The sequence below is a fragment of the Salvelinus sp. IW2-2015 genome, linkage group LG23 (genome assembly GCF_002910315.2).
Source record: "Salvelinus sp. IW2-2015 linkage group LG23, ASM291031v2, whole genome shotgun sequence".
NCBI lineage: Eukaryota > Metazoa > Chordata > Actinopteri > Salmoniformes > Salmonidae > Salvelinus > Salvelinus sp. IW2-2015.
Window position 1 is genome coordinate 40,671,724 of NC_036863.1, and position 20,884 is coordinate 40,692,607.

The window sequence follows — 20,884 nt, forward strand, 5'->3', positions numbered from 1 at the left end:
GTCGCAAGCAGACGATTGCGTCACAGTCTACCGAGAAGTGATGCGGTGCCCACTGCCCACAGCTGCTAGGAGGAGCCGGGTGAAGCGCACTGTATTTCAGTTTCGCTAGGCTACTCCGATAGTCAGTCGCCGCATTGTACTGTAAGACAACAATTAAAAAACGTAGCTAGATCATTTTAACTCGGGGGGTAAAATCTGTGTGGAGAGGCAATAATCGTTGTTTCGCAGAAGTAAACCGACCATACATTGACAGCGGCACGAACACAACAATGGCCCTGAAAAGAATTCATAAGGTAAGGAAGTAACGTTATCTTACTTCCGTGCTAGCTAATAGCTAGCCCCTTTTGGCCTTCGCTTTTTGGCACAATTACGAGCTAGGCTACTAAAGCAAAACGGCTTGCTAGCCCACATTTAGACCGCTTTCCTCATCTGCCGTCTGGTCAGTGGCTAACTTCTGATCAGATTAATTTGCTTTTGTTATTAACTAGCGTTAGCTAGCTGGCTACTAGGCAGTTAGCTAGCACAGTTTAGCGGCAGATGACATCGATAACAGTGCGCTATGCTAGCTAACAAGGTAACTAACGTTAACTATGGCTACTAGCTAGCTAGGCAACGACGTTAACTAATTTGATTAGCTAGTTAGTTAGTTAGTTAATTAGGTAGTTGGCATACTGGCAGTGGTAGCTAGTTAGCTTGGCTAAATAGTTAGCTAGCTTTAATCATAGCTTGCCAAGTGTAACTAGCTAACGTTAGCTAACGTTTTTCGGGAAAGTCCTTCCTAGTTAGTACTACYTACTAACGTTACTTCCTTGTAGTAAACAAATGAACATCAGCTGCTGGTATCGTTTACACCCCAACAAAAATCACGTTTGGCATAACTACCATGGTCCTGACCTGTCTAATGCCAGTAGTTACTTAAGCAACTTGACTTGAACAAACCAGTTAGTTACTGTAATTAGCTATAAAATAGTTTTACCAGCATTGTCTTCAGTATCAAAATGAAGTTGCTCTGTTGCCTTCATCTGACACTGGCTGATCAATGATTCATGAAAACGATTGAAGTTGACAGATTGTTAGACTTTGAAAGGAAAATATTTATCCGTCCATGCAATTCTAAATCTAGTACTATTTCTGTTTCATTGAGGACATTTAACTGACTTACTTTCAGTTATGGCTGTGGCGGAAACGATGCTCAGTAGTAAACATGAATCCCGCTAACCCGTACAGGACAGGTCTGACCACAATGTTGTTTGTAGTCCTTGAAATGAGTCACATTTTGATAGGTCTTTATCTTCTGGCAACAAATCTGAGCCTAGTCTACTACATACCAGCCCACATTCAGCATTGGAGACATTGTATGCAGTTTGACTGAATTACTAATACAATACAGGCATTGTTCATGGAACTATTATACTTTTTGGAAGAAATCAGAACTCTATTTTATTTTTTTATTTTTTCTCCTAGGAGTTAAATGATTTGGCTCGTGACCCTCCAGCACAGTGCTCCGCAGGACCAGTGGGAGATGACAGTAAGTCACCTCAACCTCTATCACACAACACCACCACCTGCAAATTTCAGTCAATATTCTTAATGGTTCATATCTTTAATCACAGAAAACAGTATTTGACTCCAAGATTACTGTTGATGAAATGTAGCCTATAGATGGGAGCCAATAAAGATTGATGCTGGTATTCATCAATGACACCAGTTGTCATTTGTATATTGGCACGGAAATCTAATTGAAACACTATTTACTTGTAATGGTGCTCTTAGTGTATTAAAACAGTTTTCTCCTCTCTTACCTAGTGTTTCACTGGCAGGCTACAATAATGGGACCTGTAAGTATACCCCCCTGTTCTGCTCTTTAAAGTTTAGGGGTTCACAGCCTTTACTTTGGGTCATATAGTAACCATCTATTTTCCTTTCTGCAGAATGACAGTCCGTATCAGGGTGGCGTGTTCTTCTTGACCATTCACTTCCCCACTGACTATCCCTTCAAACCACCAAAGGTAAGGACGTATCCTGGAACTTGTGGGCAGACTTTTAATGTAGCTATGAGCTAGATCTACATTGATCATAAAATTCCGTCACGCATGACTGTTTGGTTTCAGTGCATGCAACGTCTCGTCATTGCGGTAAAGGAGATGGTGTACATGTAATACATTTGCAAGATACAGAAAAAAAAACATGTCCTCTCTATAGGTTGCATTCACCACAAGAATCTACCACCCAAACATCAACAGCAATGGCAGCATCTGCTTGGACATCCTGAGGTCGCAGTGGTCGCCAGCACTCACCATCTCCAAAGGTAAATCCAAAATTGCGCTCTTGGTTTATGTTTGTGTGTGGGTCTAGATCATTTGTTTTGGTTGGCTTGAACCAGTATGGTTTGAGTTTTCACAACAGATTCTGGTAAGTATGTCCCGAATTATGCTCAGGAAGAGGTCCGAGATTTACGTTGATTGTCAGAACTGTGGTGACTCTTGTTGTTGGTCGTCCTACAGTCCTCCTGTCCATCTGCTCACTTCTCTGTGACCCAAACCCAGACGACCCACTAGTTCCTGAGATCGCCCGCATCTACAAGACAGACAGGGAAAAGTAGGTCTTACACATTTTCAACATTCAACACATTTTTGTATAACCTGTCTGCTACAAGGAAAGTGATTTGTATCCTCCTGTCATTCCAGATACAACAGAATAGCCCGGGAATGGACACAGAAATATGCAATGTAGTCGCAAGGCATAACAGCAGAGAATCTGCCTTTATATTCGAAGGCATGGAGCTTTGAACGAAAAGAGGAAAAAAGTCTTGTTGGTTTCCATTGGAGTGATTTCTTTGAGCCACACCCTCCCTCTCCCTACGCACTTCACCTCCATCCTCCTGCCTCACCACCTTCAAAACCTGTCCAGCTGCGGTGTTGTACATATTTCAGATTGCATATTGTATACCCCGCTGTCTGTTTCTGCCACTATGTCCACCGGCACCAATGTAGGACCACTCTTATTTGATTCCAAGAAGCATTCCTTATCATTTTCTATGAACCCAAGGTTTGCTTTCCCAAGGTTGAGGGATTTTTGTCTTTTTATTTTTTATTATTTTTTCCCCCCTCTGTGCTTCCAGCTATCCTGTGAGATGATGGTATGGGTGGGGAGAGATGGGACTCGGAGAGTGTTTTTGGCTATGATAAGAAATGGCTTTCAATCTGTCACTATGGTTCTGGAAACCTCTAGGGGACTTTTTCTGTTTGGCTACGGTATGCCCAGGAGCCTGCCTCAGCCCCACCACAATATTAATCACTGTCATTAAGATGATAGTTAAGTACCCGTGGACCCATCCGCACTGTATGAAGTGGGAAAATAGAATAATGAGACAGCGATCTATATATAGGAATATCTGAATATAACTTCCAAATGACTGTTTTCCCTCAACTTAGTCAAATGGTATACTCCTTGTTGTTTTTGCTAAAGAATAAAAATAGTACCCTTTTAGATTGCCCTTTGAGCCTTCATTATATAATTTTTCTCTCAATGGTGGCAAATCTTTCTTTTTGGTGTAGGTCTGATTTGGAAACAGCCAATGTTAGGCAGATAAGTTGGGGGTACAAGTAGTTTGTGACTGAAATGGTATTAATCCAGCTTGATCGTCCATTTGATCTAGCCTGAAAGGACAAAGTTTTGACATTAGTAATAAATCATGTTTGAAGGCAACTTCACAAGACAAGCTCTAAAATGTTTTAAGCAACAGTAGCACTAGACTAGACGAATATGATAAGAGTTGAACGGTCTACCCTCAAGTGGGCTAAGTTGAAGGAAACGATCTGATTGGGGTGTATTTTCAGTTATTTTCATAGAAAAACAAACAAAGTGAACTCATTATTCTGTATTCACACTTTATATATTTGAGCTGCCATTGTTGACTTAGCTCCAATGACTCATTGGCTGGATCTCAGAACCCTGGACTCAAGGACTTGAGTTCCAGACCGACAAACTTCTGTATATTTAATTACCCGGGAGCTCATGGAGCTTGTGTTAATTAAACTGTGTAATAAACATGATTATTAAAGTTGTGGGTTTCACTGTTTTATTTCATTTCCTTGCTCAAATGTGTGCTTTTACAATTTTATCTGAAGGCTTTGTCAATTTGAAAAGATGAATGTCTTGTACGGTTTGTTTGAGTATTTTCTTGTTGATTGAACCTTTTATTTAGCTAGGCGAGTCTTTCACGTGCCCTATTCATGTCTGAGGTTTTTGCTGATGTTTTGATCGCAACAATGAAACCTACGAAATGATCCTTTTTAATACAACTGTGGAACATTTTGCCTTCCTATTATTCCACCTGATTCCCACCATCATGTTGTCTCACTCAGGTCCCTTTTACAGCAAACTTTACATTAACATTTAGGGACCTGGCTCTTCTTATTACTGACAGCCAATTCAATCAATTACTTATGACATTATTTGAAGCAAAGTTACAGAACCTGCAACTACACTGGACCCGAATTCCAGTCTTGTATATTTGTGCTACGCTGCTCCAAAAGTTGTATGGAATATTTCAGAAAAAACTGTCTGATTTGTGAGACTACTGTACAACGCTGTCCTGAATTTTAAGGACAAAGCTGGGCCTAGAGCCGCATAATATACTTACACCAATTCAGCTGTCTCACCATGATGCTCAATTATAGTATGTATTTAGAAGGGGCTTTAGACCTTGTGTACAATATACAAATAAAGGTGTCTATTTTAGATTATTTTTATTCTCCCACTAGATGGCGCTCTATCATTGGTTTTGGCTCTAATGTTAGTTCGATTTTTCATAATGTAGGTTTAACGGCTTGTGCCATTCATTTGAGGGCCACAATCAGCTAGCCACTGTGGCATTTACAGTGGCTGTAGTCAATTAAGAGGTGGATGAGATGTCTTAGTTAAATGCCATTAGATACCGTAAACATATGTTAAATCTATATAATGACTATGTCCATTTGCCGTGGATCCCAAGGGTAGTTTGCGGCCTATCACATTCTGAGTGCAGAGAATGAACATGTGATTGCTTGCGGTCTGAACAGCAAATCCTTGAAATCACGCCAGCGCTGACTGCCAGCAGCCCACTGCAGCTTGGAGCGATGAGGCGCAGGTTAAGTCTACTATAGTCTACTCTACTGCATGTTTCAGTCATATACCTTGTGGTTGAGGACATTTACCCACACAGAGAACCCATATCACCTACAAAACCATGGTTCTTTCATTCACTACAGGGGCTCGAGGCAGGGCCCAATACCCTTCCACATTTTGTGTGTCCTTGAATTTGGCAATACTGAGGGGACTAATGAGTGGAGGGAGGCCAGCCAGATGAATGGGATGAGCCTCTGGACTAAAACAGGAAGTGTAAGGTGGGGAAGACAGCTGCACAGGGAGGTGAGGTACTGTCTTCTCATAAGGGTGTGTGGGGGTGAGAAATGGGAGCTGCACTGTGATGTTTGGAGAACTTGCGTGGCTTGCAACATTACTCAGTGTCTGAGAAACCGGATGTTCATCTCTCTCTCTCCCTTCCTCTCGCCCCTCTCTCCCTTCCTCTCACCCCTCACCCCTCACTCCTCTTTTAGGCTTCCTTTAGAGGCTCTCCTGTGGCGCTGGTCATGTGTGCAGCTGGAGAAAGAGGCCGTGTAACACTAATCCCCCGGCAGGCTCAGGAAAGTACTCTGCCTCGCTTAGCACAGAGAGAAAACAACAAAGAGCTGAGTGTGGCTGCAGCCCCAGGGCTCAGCGCGCCCACAAGAACGTCTCCTGTGTCACAGCTTGCTGCTGCCTCCTACCCATGGCCACTCTCACCCATTTCTCTCTCGATGTAACACTCTCTCTGACACACCCCATACCCGTGAAAAAAAATACCCTTTCGGAAAATATGATGCCTAACCTATGTGTGTGTGTGTGTGTGTGTGTGTGTGTGTGTGTGTGTGTGTGTGTGTGTGTGTGTGTGTGCACGTGCGTGCGTGTGTATGTGAGTGTGTGAGAGAGATTGACTTCTGAGGGTCCAGATCAGGAATGTAGACAAGCCTAGAGCAGACAGGAAAAATGTGGTCAGTCTGGACATTTTAAAATAACAAGGATGCACAGGCGCCTCTGCACTATATATCATATCAAAGTGAGGGACTCATGTCTGCGTGCTTTTAATCAATTTGAAACGAATAGGCCCATGTGACCAATTACAAGAGTTCAGTTATAAGTGTTATAACACATATTTTGGTAACGTGGTAAATATTGACCCCTTGCAGTGCATACGCGCAGTTCCTCAAATTTCGTGCACACCCTACTCCACTATGCACATGCCTCAGAGCTTGGAGTTGGTATGGCTGGTGGTCGGCATGAAAGTGATTTCCAAAGGCGCAAGGGATGACGAGGGGATTGACGTCTGCTTAATATGAGATAGGGTGAGACCAGGCATATTGCCAGAGCCGTGCTAGACACTCCAGGGATTACGGATAAATGCGTGTCCAATTTATGCACGGCAGTGCGTCTTGGGGGAATAGATGCGACCATTGTGCACTTACCTTGAACGGAACCCTTGCTTGTTGTCCCACGGCCACTCTCAGTAAACACAGAAGCCTACAGGTAAAAATGATAATAATAATTTTCAAATGATAATAAACCAAATGGTGGAATAGAACTATTAATTTAATAGATTAATGGTACATTTTGGCCCTACAGGTAGTCTAGCAACACCAACCTATAGCCTATATTCTACTGACATGGAGAGAATATAAACGTTTGGCTTGGCTAAATTACAACAAATTGCATGATGAGTTAAACAAACAGGGAGATAAGTAATCACAAGAAACCCAAACCAAGCGATTCACAGGTGGCCATCCATGTGCTCTCCTGTCACGTTAGTGATTCCTCCACAGAACGTGAGGTGTGAATTGAGCGTAATAACAATTCAACTTTGGTATCAAACCCAGTAATTAAGTCCATGTTTGGTGCTTCTAAAGTGCCCAAATTTACCCCATTTTTTGGCGGATTATGCAATGCTTAAACATGGATGATAAAGTTGGTCATGGACTTGTCAATTACAATTAGTGTTTACCAAATAGGTTATTTCTTTTTTCTTTTTGAGGATGTGAACACAATTACACATTAATGCATTACTCATTACGCATGAAATTGCCCTGCGTAATAGTGACCACAAGGCTGTGTTTGGTGACAGATAAAGGTTTACTATTCACTGTGTGTGTGTATATTTATGTGTCCAAGTGAGAGGGTGTTTTTGTGTGCGGGAGGTTGGCTGACTACTGCCAGTGTTGAACACCCCTCCCTCTCTCTCCCTCTCTCAAGCTGCCGCGTTATTTTCCAGCTCGGAACCTCAACCGCACGGCTCGATCGATTCGCATTGATTGTCCCTGACGAGCTGCTCCACTTTCTAGCCAATGTCAGCCCGTCTGCAATTGGGAAGGAGAGAAATGAAGGAAAATCTCTGCCGCCCTGGCGGTGTCATTTCCACACACTTCGGTTGGCCGCCTGCCAGTAGACAGGACATTCGAAAGAGGTGGAGTGGACTCTTGGTTTGAGCGAGAAGAGGAGCCGAGCGCACCGGTCATGGGCGATAACATAGCGAGTAACGACTGAGCGCCGTGTGGCCACTCCTGCGCGCACACACCGCTTCGAGTGTGAAAAACAACCCATCGCCTAGTTACCTAATTACGCACCGTCAGCCGCTGCGTAAAATAAACATGGTTACCATCAGAAACCACCAGTGACATGCCACACGAACGTGTTATCATCCTAAATTAGAACATTCAAATGTTAATGAAGGACAATATGATGTCAATTTATAATAATGAAGTTCTACCATCAACACAATTATGTTGTTTTGCAAATCAGACTCATTGCTACTGGAAAGGGGAATTGCAATAGCGCATCTTACCATACTTTGGTAGGATTAGGCGATTTTTTGAATAAGGTAATAGCCTAGACCTTGACACTTCGCATTAACAGGCTAGGTTTCACACACATGTGGATGTCCATCACTGAAAATCAAATAAGAGAAAAATATTCGTTTTTGTCCGTGCAATATTAACCATTGGATATGTTTCCATATTGATGGATTGCACTGTAAAAGTTATGTGTAAACATGAATGTGTTAAAGGAAAGTTAAGTCTTAAAGAGGTATGACGAAATATCAACGTGCGCTCATACAGAGAGAAACACATCATAATGTGCATACAGCCAGCACTCCACAACAACCAGTAAAATGCATCTCAAAGTCATAAATATGTAAAGCTTTAATAACAAACATGTTCTTCATTACACGCCCCTTGAATATTCAAAGTCGATCACCTAAAAGCCTCGAGAAGAGTAATACATCTCTATATTTTAAAAGGTTTAGGTGATATATTATTTTCTGTCGCCATGCTGCCGAAAGTCCAGTTCGGTTTTTCCGAGAAGCTCCAAAAATCGATGAAATGTGTTTGCATGTTCTTCTCCGCGAGCGGGGATGTAGGTAGGATTGCGAGAATCGAAAAGGTTGGAGATCCCACACGCTCAGCTTCCGAGAAAGTACGTTTTACAATAATTTATTATTATATTTCCCTCTTGTTCTATACAGGCGAGGACTATATTAATTTAATTGGTTTAGTGTAAGGTTTCTTTCCTTTATTTTTTTACATCAAGCTCTACGGTAGGCTTGGAGACGGACGGCTTGGACAGTGGGAGCCCTCCCCTCCACTCGGAACCGCTTTGGTAGGTGCGAACAAAAAAGAGCCAGTGTTTGCAAATATGCAGATACATAAGAGGGAGGGGGGATCATACTTTGTTGAAGTCTGCTGAAAGTTGGGATGTCATCTTCCTAACGATCAAGTTAACTGGGAGAATGGGAGAATGGTTCTTCACAAACGTGCTGGTGCAGACCATACGCTGGCACCGCAGAGACCGAGGTTTCAGATCATTGAGTCCAGACAAAAGGTATTTTTTTGTGCTGCTTTAATGTTAGATACAATTAGGATTCGCGGGTCTCGGATGCATGTGATGCATGCACGGTTACTGGCTTGTTATTTTTGAATGGCCATAAAAGTCATTCTGCTGTCACATTTGATCCTCATTTGTACATTTTTCTTCGATCATTTGGCAATGCTCTAGAGGTTTGTAGAATTGTGGAGAGCTGTTCTTTCATTCAAAGATTTTTGGGGTGAATATTGAAAGTGTGAATCATCTGTTAATGACATGCGCTCCAAGAAACTCTACGCTCTCCAGAAATATTTTCCATTGAAATTATGTCAGTTTGCATTGGGTCTTGATGACGTTTATGGTTGTAATCCTTTTAATGTCAGGTGGTGATGAGGCATCTCTTTACCTAGAGATACATTTAAACGGAACTTTTATTTTCTGCAGTGTTCCCTTGAATCATCAACAAATGCTTTTGTGAAAATGCATAGCCTAATGGCTGAAAAACGAGCAARATTTTTTGGATTTGTTTTCGATTTAGCCTATAGCCGAGTCATCCGAAGAACAGTATGCCAGGTGTTCTCAGAGTGATTTTATTGTAGAGTGAACGTGTTTGTTCTTCATTGTTCCGCATGCGACGATCAGCCAGTCTCTTGCGCGCGATGTCTCTGTGCTGTATCGCGGCTGCAAGCCTGGATTTACGGCGACCCCCCTGGTACTGCCGCAATCCGCCACCGGTAGTGGCGCTCTTATGCTGCATGTTTATGCAAATAATTAGTCACGATTTAACACAAATAATTAGTAACGATTTAACACACCATCGCATGGATATACTTTTGTTTATTTTAACTCAGGAATGGGGGGAAAACAGAGAGGCGCAGCAGGTTGGATATTTAATTCTGGTCTTTATAAACTTCCTTGGGTCTCGTGCACAAATGTGCCTGACGGCGTGTGTGCGTGCTAGTGTGTGTGCCAGAGAGAAGGGGGGGGGGGGGACAAGGGGAGAGGACTAGAAAGATAGGTGTGCGTGTCTGCGTGATCGTGCGTTTGAAGGGAAGGGAAGTGTTGTTTTTGGTTCTGCATTACCTGAACCAATAAGTAGCCTCTAGCTGAGCTACCTTGCAGCGTCCCACAACATAGACTTGGCAAGGCTTGTTGTTAGATGTTTTGGTGTTATGATTGATGCCAAAAATGAATATTTATTTCTTAATAGGCCCACATATTATTTTTTACACTGACAGCAAATATTGACCGAAAACTATTGCAATAAAGGCGCTATTATGCCGTATTGACAGTATTATCTATCCCAATTTTAATACCCAAAATAGTTTAGGCCTATCTGTTTATTTGTTAGCCTACTAGGCCCGCTCTTTTTATAGACTGTGGTTATTTTTCATAGGCCTAATGAAGATTTTATGAATACAGCAAATACTTTGCGGAATATTAACTCTATGTTCTAAAAATCGAAATGATTCATTAGGTCTATATCATGCAAACTTCAGTATGACTTTTTCCACTTGCAGATTTCAAAGATTGTTCAGTTCTGATAGTGGGTTAGTCCATTTTGTTTGTATATTCCATACAGAGCTCCCTTTCTCGTTGGCCTTGGGGAGCCTGTATGGTCAGACTCCTTGGGATGGTTTATTCAGCAGAGAGGGGCCAATTACCGCTGCGCGCTGACCTCCAGGGATGAAGCACGAGCCATGTCTCTAGCAGCTCCCCCCTGACGTAACCAGTTCGCGAGCAGGGAGAGTGGGTGCTTCAGTCGAAGTATAGTTGGAAAGTATTATTATGTTTTATAGTGGCAGTCCTATTTGTGATGCTATTAGGAGAAGTTGAGCACGAGGAAGAAGCTGTGGTAGAAGTTATAACCTACGGCTACCATTCGCATGATGGGTAATGACGTCACTGAGGAAGATACATTTCCCACAGTAATATACGTTTTTTTTGCACCAACCTGTTCCTCATTATGCATTCATCCTTGCTTTTCTAATCACCATCATCTCAACAGTATCAGCATTTGGGATAATTCTATTCAGAGAGAATACTTTGGTTACAGAAACTGGGGGGACTGTTGAGTGACAGAGAAGAGATGATCAGTCTAGGGTCAGGAAGAGATATCATTTGAATGGGAAAGGGGGATACTTACTCAGTTGTCCAACTGAATGTATTCAACTGAAATGTGTGTCCCGCATTTAACCCAACCCCTCTGAATCAGAGAGGTGCGGGCGGCTGCCTTAATCGACATCCACGTATTCTGTAAGCCCGGGGAACAGTGGGTTAACTGCTTTGCTCAGGGGAAGAACGACAGATTTTTACCTTCTCATTTCAGGGATTCGATCCAGCAACCTTCCGCTTACTAGCCCAACGCTCTAACCACTAGGCTACTTGCCACCCTGCACAGAGGGAGTGTGTGAATGACATGGCGGAGGCGCAGAGTGAGCCTGATATTAGGAGAACGAGTGAAAACAAGAAGGAATGTGGTCAAGGGGCAAGGAGTCACTGTGAATGATATGGAGGTGGGACAGAGACTATTATAAAGTCATGGCCTTGACGTTGGAAGACGGATGGTAGAGTGAGAAAGAGGCACTGAGATGGTTGGGAAAGATAGACTGTGAATGACGTGTTCACGTTTGATGGAGATGGAAAGAGTGCGAAGGATATGGGTCAGACAGAGAGACACTCTCAGCATAGATGGAGTGAGGCAAGGACACCAGAAAGAGAGAGAGAGACACACACACACACACACACACACACACACACAGGCATAGACGTTAGTGGAGCAGGCGGGCGGCCCTGTAGCAGCAGCGAGAGAGAGCAGAGCCCTGGTCAGACTCAGAGCAGGAGAGCAAGGAGAGGAGCTGAGTTGCTGGCTCCGGTCTGCTGGCGCCACGGACCCCTGAGCTGGTGAGAATGCGGGGGCTGTGCTCCTGCCTTTGAAGCTTTACCTCCCACTAATTTTGGCCTTCCAATTTCCACACACTGCGCAGACCCCATCCTCTCTCCCTCCCCTTCCCTTTGTTTCCCTTATAAGGACTGGCCCGGCCATTTCCTCCGTTTTTCTCAGGGAGGTGCTTGTTTGTGAGTGGGGACAGGTCAGTGGGATAGTGTGTCTCTTCATAGGAGGTTGGCCATTGAGATCTTTCAGTTGTACACACTCTGGATAAAGTATTGGAGTCAAATCCATTTCAGTCCATTTTAATTTATGAATGAATTGGGAAAAATACCCACCCAGCAAATTGGWTGTTTTTCAATAAGGATTGTGCAAATGAAATGGACTCATAGAGAATAATAAGATGTTCCCCAAGAGACACTGTCAAGCAGCATTTTAACCCTCCTGTTGTGTTCGTTTCATGTTAATTAATTCTGTGTTCCTGGTCCAAAATGACCGCCCCATTATAGCTGATTATAAATCCATAATAATACATATATTATCACCTAATGTTGTGTTAGATCTTTTTATCAACTTCAGTTCTTGTGAACATTACAAGTTTTGAACTTCTATTTGCTATTTATGGCCTTGTAGGCCTCATTGACCTGAGCTCATACAAGTCGTTTTTGAGTAAATAAAGCATAATGAATGGATTATTATGACTACAACAAATACTCAGATAAAACATTTTGTGCTATTTATCACAGACTACTTTGTGTCAAAGTTACAAGGACTCTCTCCTCCTCACCAGTTTCATGATCAAAGATATGATCAAGCGCCTCGCATACAGTATATCTTTTTGGTCATTGTGCTGCCACAGAATGAATTGTGAGCAAGGCCTCAAAAAAGCTTTATATACCAGAGCTGCGAAAAAGTTCTATATATTATTGAAACAATGTGCGATTGTTTGTGAGAATGCCAACAGGTGTGGTTCCCGTGGGGGAAAGATTCTATTGGGGAAAGGTTCTGTGGGGGTTACCATGGAAGCCAAGAAGGGGAGTGAGGTGTGTGTGTGTGTGTGTGTGTGTGTGTGTGTGTGTGTGTGTGTGTGTGTGTGTGTGTGTGTGTGTGTGTGTGCGGTGCGTGCGTGCGTGCCGGTGCGTTGCGTGGTGCGCGTGCGTGCGTGCGTGCGTGCGTGTGTGTGATCAAACACACATGCATGTGGGAGTCTGGGCGAGGAAGTGTGTCCATCTGATGAATGGGCATGTGCCTGAACTCAATTTTATGCACTAATTGTAGTCTCAGTCATTCATTGCTAATGACGGGTCATTTTTGACCGGGAACACCACAGGTGCACAAAAGTTAAATAAAACACCCAAAATGTAATGAAAATCATCCAAATGTATCTTGTGTGTTCAGATGCCCTGTGTGGACAAACTACATTTTTCAGAGAGAGAACTTGTAAATCGGTCCAATTTGACCTTGAACACAGCAGGAGGGTTAAAAGAGTCCTCCACTATCTGTGCACATCCTCCACTCTTTTTTGAACACAACATTATTGATTATCATAGGCTATACCACCATTATATGTGAATACAGCTAATTGGACCGAAAGTAGGGCATCCACAAGGCATAATGATGAGTTCAGATTACAACATTAGTACGTTATCTTTTGTACATGCTATTTGAGAGTTGATGATGTCATGAAGTATGACAACCAACAAACTTACAGTGTTGTAAGTGGTCAAGATGTGTTTGTTTATTTTTCTAAATGGCTGTTTGTGTGTTATTTCAAAATCAAATTTTATTTGTCACATGCGCCGAATAGAACAGGTGTAGGACCTTACAGTGAAATGCTTACTGACAGGCCCTTAACCAACAACGCAGTTTTAAGAAAAATAACTTTTAAAAGTAAGAAATAAAAGCAACAAATAATTAAAGAGCAGCAGTAAAATAACAATAGCGAGGCTATATACAAGGGGTACCGGTACAGAGTCAATGTGCCGGGGCACCGGGTAAGTCAAGGTAATTGAGGTAATGCTAACAAATACTAATTGAGTGTATGTAAACTTCTGACCCACTGATAATGTGATGAAAGAAATAAAAGCTGAAATAAATAATTCTCTCCACTATTATTCTGACATTTCACATTCTTAAAATATAGTGGTGATCCTAACTGACCTAAAACAGGGCATTTTTACTAGGACTAAATGTCAGCAATTGTGAAAAACTGAGTTGAAATGTATTTGGCTAAGGTGTATGTAAACTTCCGGCTTCAACTGTACATGTAGGTAGATTTATTAAAGTGACTATTCATCTACAAAGATTTGATGAATGCCTATATACACAAGATATGCAAACTATGTCAACATCTTTGCTATAGTCAATAGAAGAGTTTTGTTCCAGAACAATATACACACATATTTTTTCATCAGAAAGTATTTTTTATGGGTACCTTCATGTGTTTGTAAAATATTAGTATTCTCATATTTTTCATTCATGGATTTTAGTATTAAAATGGGGTTTGTTGAAAAACGCCGTACATCCATTGTTTAGTCGGAATGGATCGTTCATATCCTGTATATTTGACTGTGATATGTGGTTGTCTCACTTAGCAATTTTAAGGTGAATGGACTAACTGCATGTCACTCTGGAGAAGAGCATCTGCTAAATGACAAAATGTACATATTTTACATACAGATGTCATATTACTTTACTGATACATTTTGTAAAACTGGAGAATTTTTTTGGGGGGGGGTTTGTCACAATTGTATCATTTTTTACAGTTCTTTATTAAAAATGTAGTTATTTGTTACATTTTACTGTGTAAAACCAAGCAATATTATATCTCTGAGAGTGTGGCGGATATGTAGCATTTTGCAGCAGAACATGATTATTTGTCTCTCTGAAATGAATCCATCAAGTGATAGATTTCAAACAAGCACATTTGAACCACCCCAAGCCATGATTAGATAAAAACACACCAATCTCTTTCAGAAGTTCTTCAAACAATAAAAGCTTATATCCCCGTATTTCTAATACTGGATATATTGCATTTTGGAATGAAACTCTTCCATTAAATAAATAAACAAATGTTTAACATTGCCACATGCCAGGAGATCCTTCAAAAACATGAAGTGTGACCCTAACCAGCAGCGGTACCACCACTAACACTAAGTCTACGTTTCTGTGAGTAGGAGAGCGGGATGGCAAAGTGGGGATTGTTCATGGTCTGATGTCTTAATTCATGTGAAAATGGATTTCAATTGTGTCTGCATGTAGTGTGTGGGAATTATTGTTACAAATCCCTTTGATGGAAAGAGTGAGTCTCCACAGGCCAGCTCTTCTTGGTTTTCTCGTGGGAAATACTATGGCCGCATTCAACCTAAACCTAAAGGGTGGGAATTCRCTCGTAAATTGGTGAAATTGGAGGAGAAAACATAGCGGTGTCTGTTCTCTTCTGTCGCTGTCATGTAGTATAATTCATGTTTTGTTCTGAATGTTCTATTGTGTATTGCAGCCGGGGGGGGGGGGGGTTGATGAACATTTAGTTGTGTAAGTGGACACATCATCCCGGGCTATTACACTGTGGTCATGAGTTGTTTAGATACACACTGTCTTGTTTTTGCAGCTTTTTCTTTCCCCCCACGAGCTGTGTTCAATCTAATGACCAGGTAAACATTACGGCATGGCAGAGTTGCTGTCCCATTTATATCAATGGAGTCGGTTGTTTACTAAGATGCTGTCTAGGTCCAACACTGAGCCTGTTATTGAAGGACCCTTCTCGCTCTCCTCTCTCCCTGTGTCAGTTTGTAGGTTGCCAGTGAAAGGATGTGGATGAGGGCTGAGGTTTAGAGCGAGAGCCAGGGCTCTAGGGCCTGCCTGTGGTTGGCTGGCCGATTCGTCCACAGCAGGGAGGCGCCACCTCACCTGGGCTCAGAGCAGACTGTGAGAACCTACCGGCTCCCCCTCCTCTGCTCGCCCCCTGTCCCCCTCCCRCCCCGACCCCCAGCCCTGCACGTACTGGACCATGTCTAGCGGACGGTCGGAGGGAAGCCGAGACCGGACAGCCGAGGCCCTGGAGCGGAACAACTGCACGGAGGATGTCCCTGTCATTGAGCGCAGGAACCGCAGTGGCATCATCAGTGAGCCCCTGAGTAAGAGCCTTAAGAGGTCCCGCACCCTCTCCCAGTACACAGCAGCCTGCCCCACCAACACTAATGGACACGCACACCACAATGGAGAGGCCAAGAGCCACCCGGCCAAGCCCCAGCCGCCCCCACAGCCCCAGCCCACCGTCTCAGCGCTTGCGGCAGCCAAGCTGGACCGGACCCTGGAGCAGGTCTTGGAGGGACAGAACGGCCTCCTGCACTTTGCCCAGGCGGCGGAGCTGCTAAAGAGGGCTGGGATGGAGCACATGCTGCTGCCGGGGGGCATGGGGATGGGGATGGGGGGTAGCGATTCAGGCTCAGGGGCAAGCGACTTGGAGGGTGCGTCTGCTGTGGACTCTGTTGGCGGTGTTGCGGACTTCCCGTACGGTGTTGGAGGCGGCTTCCCGTTCAACCCGGGGCTGTTCATCATGACACCGGCAGGAGTGTTCTTGGCCGACAGCGCGCTGCACATGGCCGGCCTGGCCGAGTACCCGGCGCAGAGCGAGCTGGCCTCGGCCATCAACTCCGGCAAAAAGAAGCGGAAACGCTGCGGCATGTGCCCGCCCTGCCGCCGGCGGATTAACTGCGAGACGTGCAGCAGCTGCCGGAACCGCAAAACGGGCCACCAGATCTGCAAGTTCCGCAAATGTGAGGAGCTGAAAAAGAAACCGTCTGCCGCTCTGGAGGTAAGAGATGACATAGAGTGTCATAGAGGGTCATAGAGTGTCATAGAAGGGTCATAGAGGGTCATAGAAGGGTCATAGAGGGTCATAGAAGGGTCATAGAGGGTCATAGAAGGGTCATAGAAGGGTCATAGAGGGTCATAGAGTGTCATAGAAGGGTCATAGAGGGTCATAGAAGGGTCATAGAGGGTCATAGAAGGGTCATAGAGTGTCATAGAAGGGTCAGGCAGGTTGGGCTCCCGAGTGGCACAGAGGTCTAAGACACTGCATCTCAGTGCTAGAGGCGTCCCTACAGACACCCTGGTTCGAATCCAGGCTGTATCACATCCGGCTGTGATTGGGAGTCTCATAGGGCGGCGCACAATTGGCCCAGCGTCGTCCGGGTTTGGCCGGTGTAGGCCGTCATTGTAAATAAGAATTTGTTCTTAACTGACTTGCCTAGTTAAATAAAATACAGTACACAAAAAAGATGCTATCAAGAACCTAAAAGGGTTCTTCGGCTGTCCCCATAGGAGCCCTTTGAAGAACCATTTTTTAGTTCCAGGTAGAACTCTTTTGGTTCCAGGTGGAACCCGTTTTAGGTTCCATGTAGGACCCTTTCCACAGAGGGTTCTATATGTAACCCAAAAGGGTTCTACGTGGAACCAAAAAGGGTTCTACCTGGAGCCCAAAGAGTGTAGGTGTGGAGAGAGTGTTGTGAGTTTACCTTAACCATACACACTTACAACTCAACTTTATGCGTGTATGTATAGAGCGTGACACTGCTCTGAAGGGTGTGGAGCGACTTTTTGATGGGGCGAGGCTTTGAGCAGGGCAGGAGAATAACAGGTGGTGACGAGGGGGAGGGTGTGAGGGGGTAGACATTCCCCATGGGGTCTCTTTAATCTGTCCTCCACACGCACTGAGCAAACCCCTCTCCACACCCACCATGATACACAGCTCTTATTTTACGCCCCTCACAGAACAGGTAGATTGTGCGTTTCTCGACTGGGGGGGGGATCATTGCACGTTCTGTTAACACAAATGTGTGTGTGTGTGTGTGTGCGTGATGTTTTGTGTGATATGTTACCAAATTAGTGTGGCCTCGCGGGTCTGTGTGTAAGGAAGAATGAGGAGATAGAACGAGAGAGGGTGTGATGGACTTTTTAGGATTGTAAGAGTTTCTGTAGATGTTTGAGCGAGACCGTGTGTGTTGCAGTGCGTGATATTGTGGATGTGTTTGTGTGTATATGTTTTGGATGGGTAGTATGTATGGCAGAGCATATGTGTGTGTGACATGGTCCATCTGGCCATGGGGTTGTCATCTGGAGCACCAGGTGTCAGTGTGGCACAGGCGCCCCCCTCTCGACCGATCTCTCTCTCTCCTGTGGCACGCCTGTTTTGGCTAAATTGCCTCCAAACTTCTCATCTGGGTCACCTCAGTGGCACTGGGCCCAAACTCAAATCAGTGTCGCCCTTTTGTGACCTCAGAGAAGTTCATGTGGCGTATCCGATCGTGTTTTTAGGCTACCTTTGACAGTTACATTCACGATGTCAGTACTGTACAAAAGCTCTGATAAACATGCGATGACAAATGACATAACGTCCCTGACAATATTTTGGTGTATTACCTCAATTGTCACGATGACATTACGCAATATTGAATTACCATTAAGAGGGGTAAAGCAATTGACCTCTGTTAAAGAGGTGAGCATCACATACAAAAGTATRGGACTCATGTATGGTTCCTTTCTTAGATGGAAATACAATGGTGATGTTTTTAGGTTCTGCTGCCTGGGTATCGACATTTTTTCTCTGTCGGCCTCTGTTCCTCCAATAGCGACGCCCCCCATCGTCGCTTTTGTGATCAAGACAGGATTCCACTTCAGATGTCACGTCATATGGTTTCACTGTGAACAGCCATAACCTTACACTGAAACAGTTCTCTTAAGTAATCAGATGCTTGTGGATGTGTGCTGGTAATAGGATTCCCTGTATGTTATGATTTCCTGTATGTATGTTATATGGATTGATAGTATGCTATCAATGGTCACATGGTAGAAATGACCACCAATTGTTCACAGCATCGGATCAACAACAAGTGATTGACTATGCATGACTGCAACCTTTACTATTAACTCGATGTCTGCGTTTGTTCCCCCGAAACCACAAGGGAGAATCGTACAAACTAATCTCAGTTTCCCATGGATTTATGTCAGATAGTAGTAGGATTTTATGCTGCTAATAAAATCAGATTGCTTGTTGTCGTGTTTTCCTCATGCAGTGCATCAGCGGTACAGTCATAGCAGGGGACTTGCTGTGATATTAACGGGACAAATATGTACACACCTGTTTAGCATTTCCATTTGGAATAGTTTAGCATGGAATAAACTGTTGACCTCTCCTTCAGATTGGGTTAGTTCGTCTGTCTTAAAAATGGTGTGCCTGATCTGAACTGGCCGTCAGCAGGCCAATGCTGGCTAGAACTTGTTCTGTGTTAGTGCCAGAGTAGGTCCACGGGCCAGTAGGTCAGAGAGTAGACTCGCACAGTCGGTCAGTAGGTCAGACCGAGGTGTGTCATCATAGTACTGAAGGTCAAAGGTGAGAATAATGGCACAAAACATACTTTGTACAATAACACATCTGATATTTGGCCTCAGTATCCTACTTTGATCTTCCAGATTTGTGTGTTTATAATTTATTAGGGCTTGCCTGAGAGGACTGCCGTTCGTGTTCATCAATGGAGGGGGTTCGTTTAGTCTGTACAGTAGATTACACTGCTTGTACTATCAACCTRTATTCCCCTATTAAGTATCATCACACTGTGGACAGTACAGATAATATTTTATAGTTTACTCTGTTTTATGTTCTGTTAACTGGGGAATTATGGAATGGTTCAAAAATATTGCCCAACCCACTCATTACTCTTGGTCACTGAGGTTAGGACATGTTCAGTGACACCAGGGCAGCAGCACCCGGGACAAAATGGATGGCCATGACCATCCGGTCCGGCTCGTAAGCAGCACGCCACAGTCATCTGCTGTTTGCTTCAGCTGGAGTGTAGTGGAAACAGCCCCAGAGTGTCACATCTCACATAGCCTGCTGTCTAACAGGGAGGCTAATGGATGGGGATCACTTAGCGAGGTGGCATAGACTGTTAGCCATAGTGCTTGTAGTGTGTGTGCGCGTGTGTGTGTGTGTGGAGTGATGAGTGAGTGAGTGAGTGAGTGAGTGATGAGTGATGGTGAGTGATGAGTGAGTGAGTAGTGAGTGAGTGAGTGAGTGAGTGAAGTGAGTGAGTGAGTGAGTGGAGTGAGTGATGAGTGTGGTTGAGTGTATTTGTTCGTAAAGATGTGTCATGGCTCAATAAGTATTTTAATGCTTGTTTGTTTTGACCTCTTCAGACGCCCGAAATCTGGAAAAACAGGTTTTTTTGTGTTTGATACATTATTTGCTTTTGATAACATATTTATAATTCCTTATTACAAATTTGCAACAGATTTTATTACAGGTTAATTGTTGGTCTGTGTGTTAGTTGTTTGTTTTTGATGCACGTGAGTGGACATTAGTTGAAGTTATACAGTCTGATGTGGTCTGTGTAGTGAGAGTAGAAAGAGAGGCCCGGCTCGATCGTTTGGGGGTGTTGAAGGTTTCCCGTCGAAACCTCATGGCAGACAAAGATGGCTGTAAAAACAGAGTTAGGGGAGGTAGCGTGACGAGGCCCTTGCCACCTCACACCTCGCTGGCTGGAGATGTCTGGATTTATTTTGGGAACGCTACATTTGAACAGAAATAGACGGAGCCATGGAGAAGTAGTCCTTTCTGCAGCATGCTGCGTTTTCACAGCGGGCTCAGTCTCACTGTTACTATTTGCTTCTAGGTGAGAAAAGTATATTTAGGTCAAAATTGGTTTTCATATTGTGTATTTATTTGAATGCTCGTGTGTTTCTGTACTATGGTCTGTTGTTTTGGATTTGTTTGTCAGGGTCACTTGGGGCCTGGGGATTGTTTTGTTTTTTGTGAATGTTTGTGTGTGAGTGTATACATCACTGCTTGACAAACATTCTGCTATGGCTGTGTGTTTGTGTTGTGTGTCTCAAGTATCGTATGTCTGATGACAGATCGAGCCGACCCACTACAGGCGTTAGATGTCTGGTGACATGGCCAGTCTAGGCATGCAGACACTGGAGCCAGAGAGTTTTCATTAGTGTTTGTGACCCCCCCCCCCCTCTCAGAAACCCAAATGCAGACTGGAGTGCAGACTGACG

At 43.8% G+C, this 20,884-nt stretch overlaps 2 protein-coding genes across 7 annotated transcripts in view; both read left to right on the plus strand.

Moving 5' to 3' along the window:
• Nucleotides 1-52: 52 nt before the first annotated feature.
• On the plus strand, nucleotides 53-3,352 carry LOC111950317 (ubiquitin-conjugating enzyme E2 D2). Its single transcript, XM_023967802.2, has 7 exons — nucleotides 53-293; nucleotides 1,465-1,528; nucleotides 1,807-1,838; nucleotides 1,932-2,009; nucleotides 2,203-2,308; nucleotides 2,505-2,598; nucleotides 2,688-3,352. Exons 1-7 carry the CDS (start codon nucleotides 270-272, stop codon nucleotides 2,731-2,733), a joined length of 444 nt encoding a protein of 147 aa, XP_023823570.1. The 5' UTR covers nucleotides 53-269; the 3' UTR covers nucleotides 2,734-3,352.
• A 5,087-nt stretch (nucleotides 3,353-8,439) lies between these two features.
• LOC111950638 (CXXC-type zinc finger protein 5) overlaps nucleotides 8,440-20,884 on the plus strand; it is a 16,293-nt gene continuing 3,848 nt past the window's right edge. Inside the window, exons 1-3 of one of the 6 annotated variants that reach the window (XM_023968386.2) lie at nucleotides 8,441-8,547; nucleotides 8,662-8,734; nucleotides 15,613-16,640. In XM_023968386.2, coding sequence (XP_023824154.1) covers nucleotides 15,834-16,640 — 807 coding nt within the window. In that variant the 5' untranslated portion in view covers nucleotides 8,441-8,547; nucleotides 8,662-8,734; nucleotides 15,613-15,833. The other 5 variants (XM_023968384.2, XM_023968387.2, XM_023968388.2 and 2 more) reach the window with 5 other exon arrangements.

Coding starts and splice junctions, on each gene's coding strand:
- LOC111950317 (XM_023967802.2), top strand. CDS start 270: ATGGCCCTGAAAAGAATTCATAAG. Junction 1,529..1,806: donor AGGACCAGTGGGAGATGACA/GTAAGTCACCTC, acceptor TCTCTTACCTAG/TGTTTCACTGGCAGGCTACA. Junction 2,599..2,687: donor TACAAGACAGACAGGGAAAA/GTAGGTCTTACA, acceptor CTGTCATTCCAG/ATACAACAGAATAGCCCGGG.